This window comes from Thermobia domestica, chromosome 6 (genome assembly GCF_964235325.1).
Source record: "Thermobia domestica chromosome 6, izTheDome1.hap1.1, whole genome shotgun sequence".
Lineage (NCBI taxonomy): Eukaryota > Metazoa > Arthropoda > Insecta > Zygentoma > Lepismatidae > Thermobia > Thermobia domestica.
In genome coordinates this window covers 52,431,759-52,448,797 of record NC_137459.1, presented here as the reverse complement: position 1 = coordinate 52,448,797, position 17,039 = coordinate 52,431,759, and the positions used below count along the sequence as shown (strand labels likewise).

Sequence of the window (17,039 nt, the reverse complement as noted above, 5' to 3'; positions counted from 1 at the left end):
AACACGTAAAATTCCAGAATTGTTGCACTGAGGATTTTTAAGTGAGAAATTGAACGAGTCTTTTTCGGTGCTATTTTTAGCTAAAATTTTTCACGGTTCTAATACCACAAATTGTCTGCATTCAGTGTGACATCGGGGGTTAGGAGCCCCCAAACCCACATTTACTCTCAATGGTATTCCATATTCCGAGATTCCCCGGTTGTCAACTCTCAGAGCATTCCCTTGCAACGAGAAATGTTGATGCAAATAAACTGAAAGAGAGAACATCCTTATGCCGTAGGCGTCGGAGGACCACCGATGGGCAACTAGAGATATCTCGCCAAAAATTGGCGGCCCAGCATCGGCGATCCGCGGTGGCCCCACTTCCGTTTTGAAAATTATACCACCAGCGGCAGAGATGCGACGAAACGCCAATGAACAACAAAATTACTCCCCCAAAATATGTTAAATCGCCTATATGCGTAATCTGTTACATTAAGGAGAGTCTAAAAAACACTTTTTTAAAAAAGTAAGAAAAAATACGTGCCCCAAAGTAGGCACGAACCACCAAAGTTTGGATTACTAGGCGCGTGCTCTTCCGACTTCGCCACAGTGGCGATGGAGAAAACGTCTCTTGTAGAGGCATAAATCTTTGAGGTATTTCTAATTAAGCTAATCAGAGTGCTCCTGTAACCGTGTTTATTCGACGATAACCGTTTGAGATTAGATAAAATCAGTTCGCCATGTAATTTTATAACAAAATGACACGCGTCTATTTACTTTATTTAATGGTTCTCCCATATTCATTTTCAAATGATCGGCTACAGTTGTTATCTAAATTCATACAATTATAGGTACTCATCTCAACATTTTTGACTTCATGATGTAGAGGCAGGGGTTATTCTTGACCCCCGTAGGTCACTTTAGTAACAATTTGTCTGGAAAAATAATATATAACAATAACCCCATGCACACGACTGGCGATAGTTCGTGTTGGTCCCTTCGCGATTCTCCGCGACGAATCGAAGAAGCGCGGACCAAAATGAAGTCCTCGCTGCTACGCGGTGGTAACTTCAGTACTCTGACTCTAGATATCTCTTTCGACTCGACGAAACTCTGCCGCCAGTGGCATACTAGCGGCAGTCCTTCGACGCGTCGCTATAGCGACGATCGACATTTACCGGCAAGTGGGCCACTAGCTGTTGGCAACGTTTACGGCATGGGGGTGTTGTACGGTAGATTAACAAAGAAAATTCACATCATTATATCATGCAGGCTAAAAAGAAATCATTAAGTTTTACGTCCCACGATTTTAACGACTAGGTTAAAGCAGACGGTGATGATGAGAAATGGATAAAATGGTGAAATAAAGAAAGTGGGAGGAAACGGGAGAACCCCGAGAAAACCCACGTACACGGTGTTTGTTCATCACAAAGCTCACTTGACGCGATCTGGGATCAAACCAAGGACCCCATACACCAGAGGTAAACGCTTTACCACTGATCCACCGCGGTCCCGAAGAGACTAATCTTAAGTAGAACTGATGAAAGAAGGTTAGAACTGAAGGAAAGAAACGTATACGTTCTGTGCACGTGGAACAGGATTGATTGCCAAGTGTAACAGAAAGACCACAACTCTCATAGCGTCAGTGCTTAATAAGGGCGTTTCGGTTCAAACGAACAAAACAAATAAGGAAGGAAAAACGTACAGGAAGAATATTCACCAATCACTGCCAACTGCTTCTTCACTACGTGAGATTGAGTTTATACTCTTGTGCGCCAGAGATGTCAGCCCCCTACCATTTTGCCAACGGGAGAAGAATTACATTCTAACAATTGAAAAAGTCGGTCACCTGTGGAAAGGACCTCGTAAAAGATCGGTTCAGAAAACTAAATGTCATTCTTTTCTTTTCTTGTCTTTTTCAAAACTCTGGTAGCACCACTCCTGAGTAGTCTCGTCTCTCTCTCTCTCACACACACACACACACACACAAAAAAAAATGATCCTGACGACGATATAGAATAAGATACAAGCTACGTTGGCAATGAGGCTTATGGTAGACTACATGTTACCTTTCACTCTTCTTTTAGGTACCCTAGATCCATTCAAGGCAGTTGCTTTTTGAACATTGAGCGTACTATTGTCTATTAGAAATACGTAACAGTGTAAGTCAACGATGGTTGTGTGTTCCATTTGGTGTTGATCCACTCATTGCAAAAAAAAAAAAAAAAAAATCAAAAATTAAAAAAGAAAGATAAAGAAAAAAGAAAAAGTAGGAAAAGGTGACAAGTGGATTTCGTTTCACTTTGTGTGAATATGGTAGAGTTCCAAGCTACGAAAATTCAACCCAGAAGTTCTACAATTTTTTTCTGGAAATATAGGTGAAGTATTTTACAATTACTTATTGTCTTTTCTGGTGCAGAATAATACTCGTTTAATACTACATAAGCGTATGACTTGTATTATTGGACCCCTCTCCATAGCTTAGACCCCTCCTAACAAAAATTTCTGGGTGCGCGTCTGGTGTTTTTACCAAGGATGTTATAAAATAGAGGATCTGCCCATACAACAAAATCGTGAAGCCATACGTCACAGCTTCGCCACACCTACTCTGCCCACTCCGAGCCACTAAGATCGCAATGTTTCGAGCTAACAATCATGGCGGGAACGTGAGTAGCCAATCAGAATTTCCGGCGCAGACGATGCTCGGTTGTTTTTTGGCTTCATTGAGTTCATGTGATGAAGATACGAATGGGCACATCCTCTATTTTATAACATCCTTGATTTTTACCAGGTTACGCGCGTCACCACATTAAGTAATGTTGTTTCATCAGTAGTACGATCTAGACCACTGTCCAGTGAAAATTTTGTATTGTGGGATCACCAATTCAAATCTAGAATTAACGCCATACCCATTCCGACGGTGGTAACTTAGGTATATAATGTTGTTACCGCCTTCCTATGACTGTCCCCTCTTGGTTCTTTCTAAATCTGTGACTCCCTACTTTACGAGAGTAATAAGATGTCATATCATTCTGTGAGAAGGAAAGAGAGGAAAAAATGTTTTTAACACGAAATCCAGACGCCGAACTCCAGACTTTTTATGGTGTTCCCATCTGCTGTGCTTTTATACATGAAATTACATTACTTAAGGGGTGCACCCGCGTAAATACGATGTATCCACACGGAAATTCTAGTCCTTTTTCTTCTAAGTGTGTATACACCCGCACTTTAACAGCAAGTAGCAAATTAGATAATAAGTATTATATTTTAATGACTCTATATATAACTTGCCTATTAAATATGTGTCTACCAGCTGTATGCAAAACACAGTAGAACAGTAAGACCGCGTTGTCATAAAAAATCTTAAAATCCTACAAGATTTCTCCATGTAAACATAGTCTTGAAAGAGACATACAACATTTTTTATTTATTTATTTATTTTTATCTTGCAAGGAGTCAAACCATGTGCAACTTTCTGGGTCGTCTTCCTTGCTACCTGCTATCGCCCTCCCGCTGACATAAGCAAAAAAAAAAAAAAAAAAAAACTTTCGACGCTTCAGAAACAACGGATTCTTTTGGACAGGAAGGGGAAGCGTACCAAAATACACGTTTTTAATGAGGAGATTCACTATTTGTCCACTAGAGTGCAGTGCTGCGTGGGTAGAGATATCTTCCTTGCTTTCAGAAAGTTGTAATGTGTAAACAGTAAATAGCAAGATTTCTTTAATGACAGCTACAAGATTTATGTAAAGTGACAACGCGGTACAAGTGATATTAATACCCAAGATTCAATTGAAAATCAATCAATCGACGAGTGGATATGTGGATGGGACAGGAAATCGCGATTATTTGGAACTACTATGCAAAGCGGACAACCTCTCGCTTTCTCGCTGTAGTTTATGCATGACCGTCATTACTGAGATTGTGAAGTTTTCCTTTCAGTAGTTATAGCCAAGCGCACAAATGAGTCCTGAGAAAAGCACAATTATTGAATCATCAAATACCATCGAGGTGCCCTATTGATTAACAAGAAACTGATGATTTGGGTTAGCTGCTACCAGGGTTCTCTCAGAGGGCGGTGTTCGAGGCAAGGACACCACTGTCCCGGTTTTCGTTAGACGTATCTGTAGTACCTTACCGTCCTAACGTTTTCTCTTTTATTTTGTCTGTTTGTACTCTTGAAAAAGAGATTCGCAACCATTTCACCACGGAATCAGAACTCAAGGACCAAACTAAAAGTTTTCCTTTTTAACCCTGCGTTAGGCGCGTATGATTTTGTTGCACGATTAGGCGCGTGGGTGTCAGGTGTCACCCACCTATTAAAACATACTGCTGCAGAAATAATTTATTTTTTACAAACTGTAGACAGGGAACAGAAGTATGCTACTGCCGCCACATCAAACACCAACAATTAACGTTCAGCTACTGAAATGTGCGACTCCGAACACCAACATAAAGTGTTGCCAGCGTGAGACAAAAATCACTGGGGGACACCTGTCACTCACGCGCCTAATCTAGGGTTAAAGTCGGGATTCGACAATTTTTCAAGGCACATTTGGACTTTGATGGGACATTGGTTAAACGAATTCAAAATGGTGGTGAACACACTGACTAATAGATACCTTTACATAAAATTATAAACTACATTTGTTACAAAATTCTAATGGCTAATGTACTGTAAGAATTTTAATTAAAATCTTGCCCTACTTACGGATTGGTCTTTCCTGTAGATTTGATTTAATTTTCTGTCTTTTTCTTCTTCCCTTCTTTAATAGCAATTATAATGATTTATTTTCTTCTTTACAGGAAACGCAAAGTCTTCAACTCGAAAAACCTTTAACTTCCATACGGTAAGTATAAAATACTAAACTATAATTTTTTTAAGGAATAGGCTCACATGGGGCACATAAAATGTAGATGACCAGTCGCTGTTTAGCTCCGTACTCCCATCTTGCCAAGTTCACTTTAGAGGGAGGGGCTTAGAACTGCGATGCGACTTTGAATATTCAAATGTTACTCTAGCTTTCACTAATTCTAGCATTGTATGGTCTGTAACAAAGAAAATACATATATACTAAAATTCTAGGTTTATATGTTCGTCTCGATAATGAGATCTCGAAAACCACAAGTGTTAGAAACGTGCCGTTTTTGCTGGTGGATTCCAAACTTTGTGTAGAATTGTCTAGTTCTAACTGAATATTTAGAAAACGTGGCCGTTATTTCTTTATTACATATTTTAGGGGTACACTGAAAGTGTTGACTTTTTTTTTTTTAAAAAAAAGCATCATGTCCTATGAGTTATGTATTATAGCACAACATAGTTGATATAGGGTTGATATAGGGGTTGTATATCTCTTAGGCGTTCGTTTCATGGCCAAATGATGAGAAACGAAGAATAACCATTTCTCCGGTCTAACAAGGTACATACGCGAAGTGTCCCTTTGGGATTCGTGTAAAATTGATTTCAATGCAAAGTTCTCCGTGGCCCAATGTGTATTTTACTAATTTAAGCGGCCCATATGAGTAAATTTCATATTTATGGGCTTTCCTAAATCCGAAATTGAATCATACACTACCGGTATTATAACACTAGGACACAAAATTGCTTTTAGTTTCTTTAGTTGTAACTGGACATTAATGTGGGCATATGCAAAACAAACTGAATCAAATGCTGCTTTTCTGACATAGGTTACTGATCCCAGCCGTCATCTTGGATCCGCCATATTGAATTCAACTTTCGTTTTTTCAAATAGAAATAGGTACAAGTGATACATCAAATTCATGTACAATTTTCTCGGAAATTCACTGGTCTAGTAATTTTTACCGTAGCTTGTACCGTTTGGAGGGTATTGCATGTTAAATCCCTCCAGGCACTTCGCGAACACACATTTGCAGAGTAATATCAGCTACGCTTACGTTTTTTATGTTGACAAATCAAAACAATTTCTAACTGGAAAAATACTCTAAGTATAATAAAACTCTTTACAACATTGATGTCATAATCTTATTACAGTTCCATGAGTGATTGTGATAACTTCCATGTTATATTATAACAAGGAAGCATAATATTACGGTCAAAATGCCTAATGTAAATCCAGATATGACCAGATGTTTGCTTTCACAGTAACATTTCAGTGATAAATCAATTTAAAATATAGTTCAAGAATATTTATTCCTCCTTTAAATACTTGAAAATAAAACCATAAACACATATTATGTGTTATTAAATTTCAAAATTGTAAAGTGCACTAAGAAAATATTCTTATTTTCTCTTCTTATAATAATTTGAATATCAACGTCACAAGCAATGATTCGAAATTCCACTGTGGATTTTCTCATCTATGATATAATGGGAGTCATTCTTTTGTGTAAGTGCGAGAAGCAAAAGAAATTCATTCCATTTCACTCGGATTGAGTGCGTCAGCACAGTCACAGTACTTAGGCTCCTCCCTATTTCTACTTTTCGCGTGGTCCCATCTGTTGACTGAAATGAACTTTTTTCTGTCGCGAAAAATGTATGATTACATTGTAAACATGAGCAAGCGTTTAATCGGCTGCTCTGTGAGGCAGGCGATCGCTAGAAAGTCAAACCAGGACGCGTAAACAGAGGGTAACATAAAGAATCGTGTCTTACACTATGTTGCCAAATCTCTGGTTCAGGTTCAGGTTCAGGTTCAAGGTATTTTCCTTCCTTCTCTTCGGAAGTTTTTATACTTAGAGACCCATATTTCTAACAAAATTACCTTCTTTATTTTCCTTAGGATTGGATTTCTGACCACATCCTCCATTATAGCAATGAAGCAATTTTGCCTCTCCATATACATTGATCAGGGTTGCAAACTCAAACTTAAAATAACTAATTTTTTCCTCGGTCGTTCCTCATTCCTATACAGGAATAAATGCTCATGATTTTTCTTAATTATTTTTCTTTGTATTAACTGGAAATGCAATGACTTTATTACTACGTTACAGAACCGTCCCTGTAAAGTATATTTTAATTTGTCAATGGCTGTATAGTGGCTACTTTTTTTTAGAATTTAGTAATTTGCTGTTGTGTTCAGTTGTGTGTATTATTTTAAATTGTGAGTTAATATTAGTTTGTTTCAAAAGTTGGTGTGCAATTTCATTTTTCATTCATTCATTCTTTCTTACTGATTAGGATAAAATTTTCAGTCTATTTATATGTCATTTTTTAGAATTCGTGGAAAAAAGTAAAAGAACATTAGTTCTAATATGTAGATAATAATATTGTCTATAAAAGTTAAGATTACACATTTTATTTGTATAATATTGAGATTGGATTGTGTTAGAAACTAAGTTTCGTCTAACAATCTTCTGGTTTGACAATTCGCTGGACAGAAATAATATAGGCCAGCGAATGAACCATTAAGTTTAATGCATTGTTCTTAAACATGCGTACGTTATTTATCTTGTAGCACACAAAAGATGTTCATGTTAGAATTTGCTAAATATTTGACGTTGGGACAGGTCAACTCTTTATTAAGATATTTCGTTTTAACAAACGGACTCTTAATATTCTAATATGCTATGATATGAGACAGAAACGAAATATTTGTCTTAATTTTATGGATTTCTACCAAATAAGCAATGCATCTGCAACATTGCTAGGAATCAAACCCCAGATTTTTCAGCACTCAACATATAAATGAAAAATAATAGGGTCTAATAATTAAAAAATAAACAAAACTGGTCAGTAGTATGTTGAGCAAACCTATTGGTCTTTTCTCTACATGTAACGTATCGTGTTTCTAGAGCTTCTAAGCGATAACTTAAAGCAGACACCGCAACTGTAATAGTAAAACAATACGACATTTCGGTAGTGAATTTTATTATCAAGTAAAAATTTGCAATAATACCAAGAAAGCCTGAACAAGAATTTCAAATCTATATATATAAAAGAGAACGTACAAAATCCTTTGTCCGCTCATCACGCTAATACGGCTGAACCAATTTCTTTCATTTTTGGGGGGTTATTAGGATTTGGACCCTAGATGGTTTTTATCATATCACTTTAATTTTTAATTACCAGTGTCTTGAGATAATTGACCATTCAAGTGTCCATAACGTACAAATCCTTTGTTATTAGTTCATCATAGGTAAAAATAAACGTATTTATATGCAACCCGCATGACCGTGTCACTCGGCGGGTTAACATAAATGACAGGCGATATACAGCGGAAAATAGCTTGAATCTTCTGTTTAAAATTTTTTAATTGATTTGCTTATTTTTACAGACACTTTTACAATATGCCAGCACCGGGATGACCGCAGCGAAGCGGGGCGGGTTAACATAAATGACAGGCGATATAATGTTAAGATGTACTGCAATCTTCTATGGTTTTTATCATATCACTTGAAAGCGAAAAAGTAAAAATTATCTAAGTAACAAAGTTTATTGCGTTCCGGGGTGACCGCAGCGAAGCGGGGTGAACGCTGCTAGTAACACATAAAATTAATAATTATAATAATATTCTTGTGCTGAAATTGGGGGTATGGCCTTTAAAACCAGCTTCTACAGTGAACTGCATTGCTGGAGATGTACTCAGTATTGTGAGAGACAGTTTCCTAACAAGGTACATTCGCGAAGTGTCCCCTCTGGATTCGTGTAAAATTCATTTAAATGCAAAGTTCTGCGCGGCCTAATGTGCATTGTACTAATTTAAGCGGTCCATACCGGTAATTTGCATATTTATGGACTTCGGTAAATCAGGAATTCAATCGTATTCCGGCCTCTAAAATTAGTACAAAGCACATTGAGCCTCGGAGAACTTTGCATTTGTATCAATTTAACACAAATCCCGAGAGGGCACTTCCCGAATGTACCTTGTGAGATCAAAGTAGCATAGCAAATACAAGGTGCGTCCATAACGTAACCGAACTTTTAGAAAACAACCAACTCTCTTAAGAACTCTACGTAGTATAACAACACTGGACACACCTTTGTTTATGTTTCCTATTAGTGCTCATTTAAACCAATTTCATGCAGATTGCACCTGGGTAAGCATGCGACAAATGCGTGAAGTATGAAGTCCTCGTACGAAACCATTGAACACCCGCATGATCGCCCTAAACGATGCACTTTAGGAAATTGTTATCCCCTATTGCAGTGGTCACCAAATCCTCAACATACTCTTTCCTATTGGCTTTTTGCTATTCTGTCAAAAGTAGGAGGCATTTTCAAAGCAAGCACACACACTCCTAATTTCCAATTCCTTGGTTAAAATTTATCTAAAACTTTCTTTGTTTATCTGAAACATGGTTAACAGTTGCTGCGTGGTTACCTGACTATTAGCTTTCAACAGTGCACGAAATTTCTCCATATTTTCCTCATTCTTTGACGCTCAAAGAAGTTCTGACCCTAGACCATCCTCAACAGTTTCGCGTCCATATTTGAACGGTTGTATAATTGATACATCTGAGTCTTGATAATGTTGCATCCTCATACAGTATCCAAACCATATCCAACACTTCGGTAAAAGATTTATGCAATTTGAAACAAAATTTCATGTTAGTATGTTGTTCTATTTCGACGTGCGTTTTCGCACGACGACCTCAAATTACGTGTGTTTGTCGCACGCTTACCGAGATACAAACTTCACTAAACCAGCTTAAACAGGCACTAATGGGAAGGTTAGATAAAGGTCGTTCCAATGTTGTCATACTACTGTAACATTTTTAACATTTAAACGCCTAGTGACGCACATGTGCATCATGGCTTTAAACCTTCATAGCTCAGCCACTAATTAAGGCACGAATATAACTTTGATATCAATGTATTTGTCAAGGACGAAGCTTTCCAAGGACATGCATTCTTTGTTTGTGGAGAGTACCACGGGAGAGGAAGAGGAAGGTAAATTTCGTGTTTTTTGGAGGGGGGAGTTTCATCAGTTTTGGGGGCATCCTCCCTCCCCCCTTGTGGGTACAGTCATAAAAATTGGTATGCGAAACAATAAGGTAGTCTACTATATCATAATACCCCGCAAAGTACATGTTGGCTATTTGTGTGCAATAGGGGAGGTTTAAAGTTGACTAATTTTGGGTTACCAGGGCCTCACAAATTGTATTTTTTCATATTTTTTCCGGAGGTTTCTCTTTCTTCTTCATTTCCTTTTACGAATAAAGCGAGAATCGCACAAGTGTTACTTCGTTGAAATATCTTATCTATAAGCTTTCAAACGATGTATGAATCATGACTCAGTGATAGTTAAGGGAGTAAGCAGGGCTGACAACGTGAAGGTTTTCAACCGCCCTTCGAAAATGATATACATGGCGTTTTTTTATTAGAAATTTGTTTCTGATTTTTTCCCTCGCTTTGTATTGCAGCAGTGGCTACTATGTTTCCATATTATTGTCACAAGTGTGTTGCCTACACATTAGCTTCATTTTGTCAGCGTAAGGTAATTGTAAGGGTTCCCAGGGTCTCAAAAATTATACTTTTTAAATATTTTTTTTTGATTTTTTCTATTTCTTTTTCTTTTTCTTCTACGAAAGAAGCAGGAATTGCACCAGTTTTATCTCCCTGGTATCTGCGATCAATAAGCTTTCCAGCGATGTATGAATCATGACTCTGTAATAATTACGGGGGTCACAAGGGCTCCTAACGTGAGAGTCTACGATTTCGTAGAAATCCCTGTCCGGCGTTTAAAGGTTAAGGTAGTTGGTTGTTTTTGTAAAAGCCAAACACAATTAGGAAGATCCAAGAGCGCAAAATAAAGGATAAAATAAATGGGTTGCTTTACCTCAGCCATTATAGTGTCATACGTATAAGACGCTGTAGATCTGTTGTAATAATTCAATAATTCAGGTTAGAAATTTGCCGTGTCGTGACAAAATGCTGTAACTTTGGCGAAGAAGTTTTGCGAAAATGAGCCTTAAAGTTTTCATCCGAAAATGTGATCTGTATCGTGTAGAAATAGTGTATCTTGACTTTGGAAACACGTGGTTACATGTAATGTTACGTAAATGCATGTTGTGTGATTAAATTTGGTGAAAATTGATTGGTTGACCATTATTGCCTAGTTACACTGGTTCTACACGATACAGATCACATTTTCGGATGAAAACTTTAAGGCTCATTTTAGCAAAACTTCTTCGCCAAAGTTACAGCGTTTTGTCACGACACGGCAGAAATATCGTGCGTCATTTGGTGCTTCTTTTTGACAGTACTCTATCTCAGAGAGACTGTGAAAGCTCTCCTTCAATGAAGCATAAAGATTTCTGTTTTACTTACCCAAGAGAAAAGACGGTGACAACTCCTTGACAGAATAACTGTCATCCGATGAGCAGAGAAGGTTATGGCTAGCCTGAAGTCTCATTTATGATGAAACTTCTTGAGTCAAATTCCTGTTGAACTCTTGGTCATGTGTAGTGCTTGTGTCTGTAAAGTGGCCATTATCCAAGAGTTTTGTTTGACGTCCTCTTATGTGTGAATCACACGTGTTGGCTACCTCAACAAAAGTTGTGATAGTAGAAAATAGGAAATGAAGAATTGTGTTGAGAGAGTCACGGTAGAGATTGCATTCAGGAAACAGAAACTACGAGAGGGAAATACTAATGGGTTACCAGTTCGGCAAAGTCAATAATAGTGATTCTCTTATGTTTTTATTCAAATAGCAAATACAAAATGAAAATTCGTAAATGACGTACAGGAAGAATCCGTAATATCTCGCAGTGGTCCGAGGTGATGTCGTGTGTTACCAAAATACTCGTCTCATAGCACTTCACAAAATGCGCGAGGATATAAAATCTGTCACGCAATATTTCAAGCGGACAAGGTTTGGTAGTTAAACGCTTTCTGGCAACAGTGCATCTATGTCAGGCGTATCTGATATAACAGGATAATCTCGTTCTCAAAAGTCACACAATACAAAGTTAGTACTTTGATTTTTTTTTTTTTTTTTTTTTTTTGTAAAATACGTATATTTATGGATGTTTTGATAATATCTATGAACACTACTTAATCATTACAAAAGTATTAGTGAATCAAATAAATTCAAAGGGTATGTGATATGAATCCTAACAATTGTTCTTGTATTTTCCAGGTCAGATGGTGTTGCACCTATGCATCCAAATGTCCCAACGTATGACCTTACAGAACAGCAGATTCTTGCGAGTATTGAACGTGAATTTGTCTTCTGATAGTCCAAGAAATTTTCCCCTGGACAGGAAACAATGGTTAGGGAAGAAATAACAATCATATTACATTGTTTCTAAATGTGTGATAAAGACAAAAACATTTAACTTTTTTTATAGGATCTACTGGAAATATCTCGTAAGAAATGCATTTAATCTTCAATGGTGAACTATGTTACCATATATGTGTAAATACTGATTTGGTGTCTTGTTGTAAAGAGCACACCTGTATATAAACATGTAATTACGTATGTAAATTATGTTGTTGCAGTGTTTGCAACTGTAAATATAATGATTTAATTTATTTATGAAAAACAGAGTAATAAAATTTTTGTATGTAATGTAAGCTTGTACTTGAAGGTTGCTTTTATTGCTTCCATATCTAATTTTAACTAAAATAATTATAAATTTAATTTTGAATGAATACATTTAAGTTTCTGTCTTTCCATTTTTAAGAAAAAAACGAAGAAAATCGCTGTAACTATTTTTGTTTTCTATACTATTACACTGTTGGACATGTAAAATGTAACACCAAGAAAAAAAAAGTATCAACCCCAAATGAGATAAACAGACACAAAAGTGTGGAATTATTAACCTTTTGCGGTCTTTTTATATTTCTTGAGTTTGAAATGGTCTGAATTAATTTGCCGAATTATAGCATTTCGTATAAGTATAGGTTTTTAAGATTAGAATCTACTACATTTACGCCATTTATTAAATCAGTGGTGAAAATCACAGTTCAAAGGTTGCCCACTAGATGTAGTAACAAAACAATCAAGGTAATAACATCACCATTGGATGAAATCAACCGCGAAAAGCATCTCGAGCGTAACTAGATATCGGACTGGTACAGACATAATGAAAAGTCGAGTCGCACTCGACACAGGACCGCAAAAGGTTAAACTTGCGGCTCTTTGTGATGTGTGGCAGCGTCGTTGGAGCATAGCAGAAGATCCAGAGGTAAGTAGCAAATAGAACGTAGGTTTACCATGGACGTCCAAAATGTCTGCTACAGGACGAGGTATAGATAGGATGAGACCCTGGGTGTTCTCCTGTGGTATGGCAAGCCATGAGTCTGCAACACGCTGCCCAACCTCATCATCTGTAGTTTGGCAAGATCTCTGGTGTGTGAGAAGTTGTGTTATCATGCCAGTATAGCAGTGGTAGGGTGGACATAATTCTGTAGTGGATCAAAAAGGTTTGTAGAAAATTGGAAATTACGAAGATAAAGAGATACTGTAAGAATAATGTTACGAGCACCATGTATAGAAAACCAAATTACTTGCTTACAACCTCACTACGGGGTACTCTCTTGCACATTTCAATTAAAATTTATCCGATATAAAGCCAGATAAGGACCTGCATTCTTGATTGAAGTAGAGATACCCGTTGAGTAGTCCCCTACTTTGACTCTCTTAAATGTGAGCAAATATAGTGGGGAAGAATCTGTGTACCTATCAACTACACGGGATTGAATTTCCAGCGTGGACTGGAGATTACGTAAATAGGAGCTACCGTCCTTCATTACGTCAACTTTCATAATAACGTAAAAAAAATTAAAGTACGTCACAGTTAAATTAATAAAATAATAAGTGAGTTTTGTTTGACAGTCTGAAACGTGGTAGACTAGTGTAAGCAAATTAGACAAAATGTTGAAAAAATTCATAAAGAGAGAAAAATTGGCAGAGATATCTGAAATAATGGTCCAATCAATATACTAAAAGTCTCGGGAAATCCGAGTGGAGCTTCAGCCGCCATATTGGAAAATGGCCGCCGCCGATGTCGTAAAACTACTTTTTTTTCGTTATTTCGCACACAATACGCCAAAAAATTGTCTAAGGTTTTGGGGAATCCGAGTGGAGCTAGTACCGTGAAACTACTTTTCGAAATGAGTATGGTATATTCCACTATGGTATGTGTGTTAATGCCATACTTCCCTACTTCCACGCTGCAGGATATTTAAATTATACGAAGCCAGGCCACTTTTACCTTCAGAAAATGTGTCCTCTCCAAAGCAAAATATCCACTGATAAGTACGGGAAATACTGTGATAGTGGGTATTTTACCATTAGAAGAACTGATATGTTCTGGAGTGGTTTGGAACTGACTTGACTATAGAGCAATGTTTCATGCAGTCAGTTAAGAGTATTGGAGCTCTGTCTCACGGTCGCGGAATGTCAAACAGTGTTGTGACTAAATGGATTTTGAGTCTCCCAGCCACAGCTGGAATTAGCGAAAGCCTCGAAAACTTTTGTGATGTCAAATACAAATCGGATAAGCAACACGTAAAACTTAAACATGCAAGGAGAGCTTGTGATGATGCCGATGTTAAGAAGTTAGTCTACTGGCTTTGACGCTATAATCCTTTTCTTGGATACAACGAACTTGTGTCGATCGCTACCAGCATTACCGTTGATGATGGAATCAACTGTGATGCGGCTTCTGAGATTGGGATGATAGCAGTACGAAGTAATATTGGAAGCAATTTCAAAGATGTAAAACTAAAGCGACGCAGAAAGATACATGATGTGACTACTGTAAACACTACATACTGCTTCATCGAATGGTTGGAGTTGTTAAATGTCACGAAGATTTGGAAGATTAATTGTTCGAAGTTTTTGATTCCATCAATGAGCCAAATCCAGGAAGTGACAATAATCCCAAACAAGGTGTCACTGTCATAGATGGTGGATATCTTTTGCATCGAGTTGTATACCGTCAGGATGTTTAGTGATATTTTCATAGCGCTTAGCTCAATCGACATTATGGGCGGCAAACAACTATTATATTTGACGGTTATAGTCATCAAACCACCAAAAAATTGAATAAAAACGACGATCGCGATCCAATTGATCATCAGATGTAATATTCATAGATTCAACACCAGTGGTAACGCTTCAAGAAAAATTCCTTGCTAACCAATGCAGCACGAGTCGCTTCATTGTCCAGTTTTCTCGTCATCTTTCCACAGTTGGATTCTCTGTACTGACAGCACTAGCTGACGCAGATACGCTTATAGTGAAGACTGCTGTTGAATTGTCCGTTTATTTATCTGAGCACGTATTTGTTGTCGGGCAGGATGTTGACTTGCTTGTACTTCTGACATTTGCGGGTCAACATGTTGATATTTCATTCATGAAACAAACCTCTGTAAAAATTGAGCACTAAAACTACAGCAGCAGTACTACATTCCAGTCTAGATGAAATGAAAGAACATTTTCTTTTCATGCACACCGTAAGTGATTGCGGTACCACTTCATCACCCTACAAGGAAAGAATAAGTCTTTCAAAACTTTACAGAGCCGAAAAGATTTGCGAGAGTGTGTACGTGTATTTGCAGCCCATTACGAATCTAAATCTTCGATTGCTGCAGCTGGAGAAAAGTATCTGCTTGCTTTGTATGAGGGCGCCGAATTCTGTTTCCACTCTGGATGCTCTGCGACATCGTAACTTCATGAAAGCTATCGCAAAGACTTGTATCCATGGAAGAATAAAACTGGAATCTATACCAGCAACAAGCGCGGCTACCCCACAACATTCTCTGTGAGTGTATCACCAAGTGCAACACCGGCTGGGCAATGACCTACCGGCAACAGAATGGTAATGGCAGCTACTTTGAGACTATCTAATGCCAGTAACGACCGAAAATCCACCAGCTCCTGATTGCCTGCTAGAGCTCCTTTTCTGCACCTGCAAATCTGGCTGCAAGAAAAGCTGCAGCTGCAGAAAAGTGAGCATCTCGTGTTTTGTTCTATATGGATACCGCTACGGGCCTGGCTGCATTAACAGTTTATATGAAGATAAGGATTATGTTAATGATGACCTACTGCTGGATACTGAAGAATTCGGGCCCGTAGACAACTCTCATGATTTCGAAGATGAATGTAGCGATACATGGATAGGAAAAAGACGAAAGTTGTAGTTTGAATATATCAGTGAGACAATTGCATTTATCTACTTAGACAGATGAAACCACTAAAAATTTTCAAATTTTTGTACTAACATTTTCAAAATCAATAAATAATTATATGTTATAAAATTGTTGTTCCTTTCCATACATTGCTGCTGGTTCATAACTTTGTAGTGTAAAAGCGTACATGTTATAATAACTGAGGGTACAATGCATACGTCTGTTAAGGCTAATTGACTAGATCTTTATTAATAAAATATACCATAATCGTTTCGAAAAAACTCGTCTCACTGTACTGGCGGCTGTCATTTTCCAAGATGGTGCTCGAAGCTCCACTCGGATTTCTCATGACTTTTAGTATGTTGATTGGATTACTATTCCACACAGCTGTACCGGTTTCTTTCTCTCTTTCTCTGACGATTTGCTGGACTTTTGTGTGCGGAATAACGAAAAATGTCGTTTTAGAGCATCAGCGGCGGTCATTTTCCAATATGGAGGCTGAAGCTCCGTTTGGATTTCCCAGGACTTTTAGTATGTTGACTGGATCATTATTCCAAACACTTGTACCGACTTTTATCTCTGTCTGACGATTTTCTGGAGTAATGTGTGCGAAATAACGAAAAAAGTAGTTTTACGGCATCGGCGGCGGCCATTTTCCAATATGGCAGCTAAAGTTCCACTCGGATTTTCCGGGACACTTAGTATGTTGATTGCACAACTATTCCACACATCTATACCGATTTCTTTCTCTCTTTCTCTGACGATTTTCCGGAGTTTTGTATGCTAAATATCAAAGTCGTTTTAGAGCATCAGCAGCGGTCATTTTCCAATATGGAGGCTGAAGCTTCATTCGGATTTCCCAGGACTTTTAGTATGTTGACTGGACTACTATTCCAAACACCTGTACCGAATTTTACCTCTGTCTGGCGATTTTCTGGCATATTGTGTGCGAAATAACGAGAAAAGTAGTTTAACGGTATCGGCGGCGGCCATT

General features: G+C 37.7%; 1 protein-coding gene across 1 annotated transcript in view; it reads left to right on the top strand.

Moving 5' to 3' along the window:
• Positions 1 to 12,477, top strand: part of LOC145687992 (uncharacterized) — a 147,890-nt gene extending 135,413 nt beyond the window's left edge. The window contains exons 3-4 of the mRNA XM_081761646.1: positions 4,789 to 4,832; positions 12,045 to 12,477. Of these exons, the coding sequence (XP_081617772.1) occupies positions 4,789 to 4,832; positions 12,045 to 12,141 (141 nt within the window). The 3' untranslated portion in view covers positions 12,142 to 12,477. The remainder of the gene's footprint in view (positions 1 to 4,788; positions 4,833 to 12,044) is intronic.
• Positions 12,478 to 17,039: the final 4,562 nt, after the last annotated feature.